Source organism: Salmo trutta, chromosome 38 (assembly GCF_901001165.1).
Source record: "Salmo trutta chromosome 38, fSalTru1.1, whole genome shotgun sequence".
In the NCBI taxonomy this organism is placed as follows: Eukaryota; Metazoa; Chordata; class Actinopteri; order Salmoniformes; family Salmonidae; genus Salmo; species Salmo trutta.
The window spans coordinates 28,445,303-28,456,758 of record NC_042994.1 but is presented as its reverse complement, the minus strand read 5'-3'; the positions used below and the strand labels follow the sequence as shown (position 1 = coordinate 28,456,758).

The window sequence follows — 11,456 nt, the reverse complement described above, 5'->3', positions numbered from 1 at the left end:
CATTAGGATTAACAGAGCATTGAAAGAAATACTTTGCAAGGGGCTTGTTGCATCACACATATATAATACAATTGTCAAATTACAATGCATTCATTGCACATTGGTCTGTAGCGATTTTTGTTTTGGCACTCGCCTTCCCTCTTACACATACAGAAGCCTGAGGGGTATAATTCAAAAAGCTGAATCAATGAGTTAACCAGCTAACTTGCCTAAATATTCAGATGTATTTTTTTAAAGATGAGTTTGAAATTGGCATGGTCTAATTGACTCAAAAACAAAAAACCTATCTAAGTTGACATTTCTTAATGAACCAGAAAAATCAATGGTTATTTTGGGTTGTTTACCTCTCTGAACCAAAGAGGATGTTAGGTAGCCATTTTTGTTTTGGCACTTGCCTTCCCTCTTACACATACAGAAGCCCGAGGGTTATACTACAAAGCATAATCAATGAGTTAGCCAGCTAACTTGCCTAAATATTCTGAATTAACATTTTATTCAACACCCAAAAACATATGTAAGTTACCATTTCTTAACGAACCAGAAAATCAATAGTTATTTTGGGTTGTTTACCTCTGAACCAAAGAGGTTGTTAGCCTGAATTTACCTGAGTCAACAGAGTCCCTGTCCTCCTCTCTCTCTTCCTCCTCCCGCTCATTGATTTCTCTCTCCTCCTCCTCCTCTTTGACAATCACATTGAGTTCCACTGTTTGATTGCAGTCACCCAGCTTCACTGACAGCATCTCTGGACCCTGCTGTGAGCTTCTCTGGGCTGGAACGCCACAACCAAAACCCGGTTCAGACATGGTAGGCTGGAGGTGGATCTAAAAGAGGAGACCGAAAGAGTTCAGGGTGATTTTCACAAACCTAGATTGTGACATCGCTCCAGAAAAGACAACAAAAATGTATCTAAGCTAGATAACCACACATCCCGTCCAGCAGGAACCCTTTTTCCATAAAATAAATATAGGATTGAGGGCAACAGCCAGTCAGAATAGGCTATAAGATAAAGAAAAGGTTTTTAAAAACTCTGGCTGTTGAGTACAAGCATATTCATTTGATATTCTTATCACTAATATCTAATTACCACCCCATCTTCAGTAACCTATTCAAACAGGCAACACAAGCACTTTCTTGTGTTAGAATTAGGGACAATTCCAAGGTAACAGAGTGATGCTGAGACACAAATGTATGAAAAACCAATATGCAAAGTTAAACCACACAACTTCCTAAAACAAAAAAAGTGTTTCCTTTTTCTCTCCAATTTTGTGGTATCTCAATTGGTAGTTACAGTCTTGTCCCATTGCTGCAAATCCCGTATGGACTCGGGAGAGGCGAAGGTCGAGAGCCGTGCGTCCTCCGAAACACAACCCAGCCAAGCCGCACTGCTTCTTGACACAATGCCCGCTTGACCCGGAAGTCAGCCGCACCAATGTGTCAGAGGAAACACCGTACACCTGGCTACCGTGGCAGCGTGCATACGCCCAGCCCGTCACAGGAGTCGCTAGAGCGCGATGGGACAAGGAAATCTCGGCCTTCCAAATCCTCTCCTAACCCGGACGACTCTGGGCCAATTGTGCGCCGCCTCATGGGTCTTCCAGTCATGACCAGCTGTGACATAGCCTGGGATCGAACCCGTGTGTGTAGTGATGCCTCAAGCACTGCGATGCAGGGCCTTAGACTGCTGCGCCACTCGGGAGTTCCCCGCAAATTAATTTTAACAAACAATTGGTCCCCCAAAAAATGTGACCATCCATTGAATTTCAAAATCCCGATGTGGCCCTTGAGCCAAACAGTTTGCCCACCCCTGCTCTAGACTATAGTGAGTAGACTGGACCCTGGTTTTATAGACACACAATCGATTATGTACAGTGCAATATTTATGTCCAATACGACAAACAAGTGGATTTAAGCTGATTGGCCACTCTAAGGGCCGCAAAATGAGCAGCGACGCTCCTGGGGGTGTAAACTCTGTGTACTTGGAAACTAAAAGTGTTCCTGAGTAGAATGGACCTTTTACTGCAGCACAACGTACAGAAGATAAGAGAACACACACAAACAACATTGTTGACCATTTAGACTTGAAATAATAAACAAATAATATCTTATAGAAATACTTTACTTAGAGAGTCTACATACTAGCATTCCCCATACAGGGGGGGGGGGGGGGCTGGCAGCCCTAGCTCACTATTTGAGAGACAGAGATACTAATGAATACACACCAACAAACTTTATTCTAGAGCTGCCTGAATATGTTTTGACAAATAACTATTTCAGGTTTGATGATACCTCCAAAGGAATGGAACATCGATGGGCTCCACATTCACTCAGAGCTATGCTAACCTTTATGTGGGTCATTTTGAAGAATGTTTTGTGAACAATGAAAATCAAAAATCAATTTTTGAATAAAGTCCTGAAGTGGTATCGATATATTGACGAATTTCTTTGCATATGGGGGGGGGGGGGAGAAGAGCTGTCAGATTTTATGGCACTACTCAATGACATTGACCCCAATCTCAAATTCACTATTGAATGGGACACTAAACGTGTTTATTACCTCGATATGTGGATTGAGAAATCAAATGGAACTCTGTTTACAACTAAGAAACGGAGAGAAATACTCTATTACAGGGGGACAGCTTCCACCCTGAGACATTAAAAAGAGGACTTCTAAGAAGCCCGTTTTTCAGACTGCGCCGTATATGCCACTCCACAGAGGACTATCTAGAAAAAGGAGCGGAGATGGGCAATAGGTTTCTAAGAAGAGGCTACTCTCCACAAATGTGTGGATGAAGCTCTTAATATGGCATTGGAGAAAACACGAGATGAACTGCTACAAAAAAGACCCACTAAAGCTAAAGAACCCTCTGTAATGTTCACCACCACATACACTTTGAACTTGTAAAAAGTGAGAGATGCTGTCAAGAAACACTGGCATGTTTTATCAATGGACCCAGCTTTGCCAGCTGAATTTAAGAATTCACCACGTATTGCATCGAGGAGAGGTTGCAATTTACGAGATAAATTGGTCCATGCCAACTGCCAGCCACAAAATAAAAATCAGCCAGGCTCTTCCACATGGGAGCTATAAATGCATAGGTTGAGCACAGTGCAACAATATGATGAAGTGTGAATATTTCTGCCACCCACATACAGGAAAACGGTTCTAAATAAATTACATTATTACATGCTCCACCACCCATGTTATCTACATGATTAAATGTCCATGTAGACTGTGTGATGTAGGTAAAACCTCTCGTTCTCTCAAAACAGAGAATCGGTGAACATAAAAGTTAAAATCAGGAGAAACGACAGGGATTATCCAGTCGCAGTACATTTTAATGACCTAAAACATGACATTTCTAACTTTAGATTTCGTGGTATAGAGAAAGTCTAGATATCAGACAAGGGAGGTGATATAAATAATACTCTGAGTAAAAGAGAATGTTTTGGGATTTTCACCCTCCAGACATTATTTCCTAAAGGTCTTAATGATGAAACGTCTACGTATGTTATGTTGTAAAAGTGAACATGAATTACGCCCCTATTTCAGATTACTCTGACGTTTTTCCTTGCGCTGTACCCAATGATTTTTTAAAAACTTGCTTGGTAGGTCAAATGTCCTCATTGTGGTTTCACAGACGTGTCTAATACGTTTTGTGTACTGTTATACTTGGTAGCACTTATTTGTTTTCCCTCGACTCCAACCCCATTTGATGCGTGGAATGGATGTGGGTGGGGCTATGTTTACATGAGGGCGCATATATATTTTTTAAACTCACAAAAGCTCTGACGAAGGCCTCGAGGCCCGTACGTAAACTCCGATGAAGGCCTCGTGGCCCGTACTTAAACTCCGATGAAGGCCTCGAGGCCCGTACGTAAACTCCGATGAAGGCCTCGTGGCCCGTACTTAAACTCCGATGAAGGCCTCGAGGCCCGTACGTAAAGGTTATTAAAGAGCAGTGATACTATCAAGAGCAGTGTGCAGGTTTCTCCTTTCTTCTCATGTTATTCAACTGTTACCAGGCACCTGCAAAAAAAGATGGCTCAGATGTGCGAGTGCCTTTTGAATAATGATAACAAGTATAAAATATATAGATAATTCTGCACATTTTCGCACTAATTATTAATTTACAAAGTATACACAGAGAGGAAGAGAGGCCTAACTTGGCTGCAAATCTCCAGCAGGTGGTGTTTTCTCGTTGTTTTGCCCACCAAGCAAGGAGGTTTTGTATGGAGGTCAATGAGAGTGAGTCGAATTTGGTCAACAAAAAAAGCAATGGCTTATTTGCTACACAAGGTTTATTTGATAGAATGGAGTTTTCGTAATGTTTAAGTCGTTACGAGCGTACTGATAATAAGTAGGACACTATATTGTAGTAGCATAAATCAAATGTTATTGGTCACATACACATGGTTAGCAGATGTTATTGCGAGCATAGCAAAATGCTTGTGTTTCTAGTTCCGACAATGCAGCAATATCTAACAAGTAATCTAACAATTCCACAACAACTACCTAATACACACAAATCTAAATAAAGAGATGGAATATATACATCTAAATATACGGATGAGCGATGACAGAGCGGCATAGGTAAGATGCAATAGATGGTATAAAATACAGTATATACATATGAGATGAGTAATGCAAGATATGTAAATATTAAAGTGACATAGCATCTCTCTCCATTGAATACAGGCGGTTGACGACAACAACCCTCATCAAATATTTTAAAAAGGATTACAATAATGAGATGTATCGACCAATCCAAAGAAAGGATAGGCGGGAGCTAGACAGCCCACTGTGCCAAATATTCAGACCCCTAGAACGTTACACATTCTAAAATGGATTATATACATTTTTTTCCCTCATCAATCTACACGCAATACCCCACACAACACTCCATAATTACAAAGTGAAAACAGGTCAAATTTATTTTACAAATGAAAATAATATATATATTTACATAAGACCCTTTGCTATGAGACTCAAAATTGAGCTCAGGTGCATCCTGTTTTCATTGATCATGCTTGAGATGTTTCTACAACTTGATTGGAGTCCACCTGTGGTTAATTCAATTGATTGGACATGATTTGGAAAGGCACACACCTCTCTATATATGAGGTCCCACAGTTGACAGTGCATGACAGAGCAATAAACAAGCCATGAGGTCGAAGGAATTGTCCGTAGGGTTCCGAGACAGGATTGTGTCGAGGCACAGAACTATAGAAGGGTACCAAAACATTTCTGCAGCATTGAAGGTTCCCAAGAAGAAGTTTGGAACCACCAAGACTCTTCCTAGAGCTGGCCGCTCGACCAATTTGAACAATCGGGGAAGAAGGGCCTTGGTCAGGGAGGTGACCAGTAATCCGATGGTCACTCTGACAGAGCTCTAGAGTTCCTCTGTGGAGATGGGAGAACCTTCCAGAAGGACAACCATCTCTGCAGCACTCCATCAATCAAGCCTTTATGGTAGAGTGTCCAGACGGAAGCCACTCCTCAGTAAAATGTACATGACAGCCCACTTGGAGTTTGCAAAAAGGACTCTCAGACCAAACAAGATTCTCTGGTCTGATGAAACCAAGATTGAACTCTTTGACCTGAATGCCAAGCGTCACATCTGGAGGAGACCAGGCACCATCCCTACGGTAAAGCATGGTGGTGGCAGCATCATACTATGGGGATGTTTTTCAGTGGCAGGGACTGGGAGACTAGTCAGGATCGAGGGATAGATGAATGGCGCAAAGTACAGAGAGCTCCTTGATGAAAACCTGCTCCAGAGCGCTCAGGACATAAGACTGGGGCGAAGCACACAGCCAAGACAACACAGGAGTGGCTTCGGGACAAGTCTCTGAATGTCCTTGAGTGGACCCAGCCTGAGCCTGGACTTGAACCCGATTGAACATCTCTGGAGAGACCTGAAAATAGCAGTGCAGTCACACTCCCCATCCAACCTGACAGAGCTTGAGAGGATCTGCAGAGAAGAATGGGAGAAACTCCCCAAATACAAGTGTGCCAAGCTTGTAGCCTCATACCCAAGAAGACTCAAGGCTGTAATCACTGCCAAAGGTGTTTCAGCAAAGTACTGAATAAAGGGTCTCAATAATTACAGTGCCAGTCAAAAGTTTGGCCACAGCTACTCATTCCAGGGCTTTTCTTTATTTTATTATTTTCTACATTGTATGAAATTAAATAACACATATCGAATCATGTAGTAATGAGAAAAAAAGTGTTCAACAATTCAAAATCTATTTTATATTTCAGATTCTTCAAAGTAGCCACCCTTTGCCTTGATTACAGCTTTGCATTCTCTTGGCATTCTCTCAATCAGCTTCATGAGGTAGTCACCTGGAAAGCATTTCAATTAACATGTGTGCCTTGTTAAAAGTTAATTTGTGGAATTTCTTTCCTTCTTGATGCGTTTGAGCCAATCACTGGTGTTGTGACAAGGTAGGGGTGGTATACAGAAGATCTATTTGGTATAAGACCAAGTTTTTTTTAATGCCAAGAACTGCTCAAATCAGCAAAGAGAAATGACAGTCCATTATTACTTTAAGACATGAAGGTCAGTCAATACGGAACATTTCAAGAACTTTGAAAGTTTCTTCAAGTGCAGTCGCAAAAACCATCAAGCGCTATGATGAAACTGGCTCTCATGAGGACCGCCACAGGAAAGGAAGATCCAGAGTTACCTCTGCTACAGAGGATAAGTTTGAGAGTTACCAGCCTCAGCAATTGCAGCCCAGATAAATGCTTCACAGAGTTCAAGTTACAGACACATCTCAACATCAACTGTTCAGAGGAGACTGCGTGAATCAGGCCTTCATGGTCAAATTGCTGCAAAGAAACCACTACTAAAGTACACCAATAAGAAGAAGAGACTTGCTTGGGCCAAGAAATACGAGCAATCGACATTACACCGGTAAAAATCCCTCCTTTGGTCTGATGAGTCCAAAAGAGAGATTTCTGGTTCCAACCGCTGTGTCTTTATGAGAGGCAGAGTAGGTGAATTAGAGAGGTGGTGAACGGATTATCTCCGCATGTGTGGTTCCTACCTTGAAGCATGGAGGAGGTGGTGTGATGGTGCTTTGCTGGTGACACTGTCAGTGATTTATTTAGAATTCAAGGCACACTTAACCAGCATGGCTACCACAGCATTCTGCAGCGATACGCCATCCCATCCCATCTGGTTTGTGCTTAGTGGGACTATCACTTGCTTTTCAACAGGACAATGACCCAAAACACACCCCCAGGCTGTGTAAGGGCTATTTGACCAAAAAGGAGAGTGATGGAGTGCTGCATCAGATGACCTGATCTCCACAATCACCCAACCTCAACCAAATTGAGATGGTTTGGGATGAGTTGGACCGCAGAGTGAAGGAAAAGCAGCCAACAAGTGCTCAGCTGTTTGAGAGAATGCCAAGAGAGTACAAAACTGTCAACAAGGCAAAAGGTGGCTACTTTGAAGAACCTAAAATCAAAAATATATATTTGGGAACTCCTTGAAGACTGTTGGAAAAGCATTCATTTAACACTTTTTTGGTTACTACATGATTCCATATGTGTTATTTCATAGTTTTTGTCTTCCCTATTATTCAACAATGTAGAAAATAGTCAAAATAAAGAAAAACCCTTTAATGAGTAGGTGTGTCAAAACTTTTGACTGGTATTGTATGTAAATGTGATATTTCAGTTTTTTATTTGTAATAAATTAGCAAACATTTCTAAAAAACAATTTTTGCTTTGTCATTATTGGGTGTTGTGTGTAGATTGATGAGGGGAAAAAAACAATTGAATCCATTTTAGAATAAGGTTGTAACGTAACAAAATGTTTAAAAAGTGAAGGGTCTGAATACTTTCTGAATGCACTGTATGTAGACAGGTGTGTGTCTTTCCAAATCATGTCCAATATATCAAGTTGTAGAAACATCTCAAGGATGATCAATGGAAACAGGATGCACCTGAGTTCAATTTCGAATCTCATAGGAAAGGGTCTATAAATTGTGATAAGTTCTTATTTTTATAAATTTGCCAAAAAAATCTAAAAACCTGTTTTTGCTTTGTCTTTATGGGGTATTTTGTGTAAATTGACGAGTAAAAAAATTATTTAAATCAATATTATAATAAGGTAGTAACGGAATTTTTTTTTTGAAAAAGTCAAGGGGTCTGAATACTTTCTGAATGCATTGTACATGACGGGACTCTTATTCTGAAGGATTCCAAAAAGATCCGCGATGGAGGTCCAAGAAGCGAGTTGACGGAAATGGCGACTGTGCTTGAATCTGAAAGTGTGACAAGTGAAGTGTGTGACAACGAATGGAAACTAGTGAAATCAAAGAATGGAACAAAACGCGCAAAAGTTGTAGTAGAAGACAAGGACCGGTCCAATAACGCACTTCTTATTGGACTGCATTTTTTGGACAAGGAGGTTCATTTGGGAATCCATTTGTAATATCAAGGACTGTAAAGAAAGCAGTGGGAAAGGTGGATTCAATCAAGGTGACTAGAATCGGCCTTGTTTTGGTTAATTGTGTCGATGAAGAAGTTTGCACTAGATCTGTCAGAAGTAGCATGTATTGATCTTCGGAGTAAGGTGCCTGCCAAAGGAGTTATAGCTGGAGTCTCGTTGGATATAGATGACGAGTCCCAGGAGTGGTCAGTGCACGTCACCTGACCTGTATGGTGAATGGAAGGAAGGAGAAAAGCCTGTCGATATTATTGTTTGAGGAGATCTGAACATGTAAGCTTTGGTTTTGTCAGGTATGCAGTGAGAGAGTTTGGGTCCAAACCGTTAACAGTGGTGGGAATTGTAAAGGATATGGTCATGTGTCAAATGTCAAATGTTTGCAGATGGGAGAAGTATGGTATTGAAGAATTTGTGAATGGAAAATATTGCAACTGTGTTAGGGATCATACTTCCTTGAGTGTCCTGTTAGGGAGGTCGAGGTTTCAAGAAATCATGGCTGTGCAGCAGATCTCCTATGTGGAGGCAGTGAAGAGAGTTGAAGGGGGAAGAGGCAACAGTGTTGAAGATATGGCGGGGGAGGCATTGCAACCAACTGCTAGTGTTTTAAGTCAGTCGAGTTATCTGGATACACTCATTGTAAAGAAAGTGGATTTTGTGGCATTTATAGCCACAGTGATTAATTGTACAGCACAAGTGTCTTACAAGTCCAAGAAGCTGGATATCATTATATCTGCAGCAGATATGTTTCCGGGTCTCCGAGACTTCACGGCAGAAGCACTGCAGGGACTATTGTTGCTAGGAAATGTCCCATCCTCACAGGAGTCTTCTGAGCCTGTTTAGGGACCTGATTAGAATTAGTTCGTTTTTTGTTTTTTTTACAGAAAAGCAGGTTGATTTTGTTTAGTTAATTTCTTTTTATATAGTTTGTATGAAAAAATAAATAAATATTACCCACATTATTTCCTTTTTAGGATCCTTATTATCCACCCCACAGTAGGTGGTGGAATGCACATCCAATTGTTGAGAACGCCATTATACCGTAGAAGATCTGTAACCCCGAAATACTTACTTTTCCCTGCTTCACAGATGCATTATTTTGATGGAAACACGAATTTTTCTTCTTATGACACATTCTTTCTTAATTTGCTTGAAAAAGGGACCATGCATTGATCATCACAATATTTATATTGACTCGAACCCTCGACCTTCTAGCCCGAAGTCCAGCGCGCTATCGACTGAGCCGCAAAAGCCTTCTCAAGCGGCAGTGTCGATATCCGCGCTTATAAACCCAGGGTCGTTACAATATTTATATTTTCGACAACTTTTACTTCACTACATTTCTAAAGAAAAGTATGTACTATTTACTCCATACAGTTTCCCTGACACCCAAAAGTACTGATTACATTTTAAATGCTTAGCAGGACAGGAAAATAGTCCAATTCACACACTTATCAAGAGAACATCCCTGGTCATCCCTCCTACCTAATCTGGTGGATTCACTAAACACAAATGCTTCGTTTTTAAATTATGTCTGAGTGTTGGGGTGTGTCCCTGACTATCCGTAAAATAAAAATACATTCGTGCCGTCTGGTTTGCTTAATATAAGGTATTTGTACATTTTAGCATTACATTTACTTTTGATACTTAAGTATATTTTAAACCAAATACTTTTAGATGTTTACTCAAGTAGTATTTTACTGGGTGACTTTTACTTGAGTCATTTTCTATTAAGATATCTTTACTTTTACTCCAAGTGTGACAATTGGGGATTTTTTTTCCATCACTGCGTCGAATTTATCGAACGTATGCATACGTGGACGGCTTGGCAGAAATGGTAGCTGAAGGTTGAACTTTTGTTGCACAAATAGCCAGATGATGCTGCGTACCATTTTGCGCAATGACACTATAGGTTTGTTCAAGGGATTACCTGTTTGCATAAACCAGTAGCCGGGAAGTTTAGCAACGGTTAGTCCTGCAAATTTTGCTAGCTAACTAACGTTACCGAGATAGGTTAGTTATAAAACATATTTGGTTTAACTATATGTGGCTAAACAATGAGCAGCCGGTTAGCTAATTCCTCGATACAGTCATTTTACTCACGACGACACGACAGCTGGCTAACTATGAAATAAGTCACACTTCAATCGTGACCCTGAAATAAAGTTAGCATGTTAGCTAGCTAACTACACTCACGGGTTGGACGGGAGATGTTGGGAGCTAACTGGCTAACGGCTAGCTAGCTGGGATAACAACAACGCCAGGCCGCGGCAACCACTGCCGTTTCATCATGGAATATGTTGATTTACAGACCGTGCTACAAGCATCATTTTAAAAATGTTAGAAATTAGCAGCAGGTTACCTGGAACTGATTTCCTGTGGCTAATTGTTTGGCTGCAAATAATTGGTAATGGTGAGGTCTAGTTGAGCAAGCGGGTAAAACGTATCCACTTTCCGAGTGCGTTTGGTCTGGATTATGAGATGCGGCAGGAACTGTTCGTGAGCGTCGTATCAGCGTAGTGTTTGTGCATGTTTTGCTAGCCTCTTTGACAGACAGAAGTCAGGCCAAACAAATGCAAATATATATATTTGTTTTGACCTTTATTTAACTAGGAAAGTCAATTAAGAACAACTTCTTATTTACAATGACGGCATACCGGGGACCAGTGGGTTAACTGCCTTGTTCAGGGGCAGAACGACAGATTTGTACCTTTTCAGCTCAGGGATTCGAACCAGCAACCTTTCGGCTACTTGTCGCCCCAAAACAACCAAAACCAAAACAAGACAGCTATCATTACATTAGATTTCTATCTGCAGTGTGATGTTATATTATTTACAACAGTGCAGTCAGTGTATAGCATCTGTTATCCTTAATAATTTATTATCACCATGTTACTATACTGACTTGTCATCGATAAAGACAATCTTCCAACATAATACACTTTTAATGAAGAAGAGGAGCCACATAGACAGTTGGAACTGCTTGTATTTATA

General features: G+C 40.8%; 1 protein-coding gene across 2 annotated transcripts in view; it reads right to left on the bottom strand.

The window, feature by feature from the left end:
- LOC115178339 (zinc finger protein 345-like) overlaps positions 1 to 11,046 on the bottom strand; it is a 36,278-nt gene extending 25,232 nt beyond the window's left edge. For both annotated transcript variants that reach the window (XM_029739480.1, XM_029739479.1), the window contains exons 1-2: positions 10,825 to 11,046; positions 605 to 821 (exon numbers count right to left, since the gene is read on the bottom strand). In XM_029739480.1, coding sequence (XP_029595340.1) covers positions 605 to 803 — 199 coding nt within the window. In that variant the 5' untranslated portion in view covers positions 804 to 821; positions 10,825 to 11,046. The remainder of the gene's footprint in view (positions 1 to 604; positions 822 to 10,824) is intronic.
- Between the last annotated feature and the right edge of the window lie 410 nt (positions 11,047 to 11,456).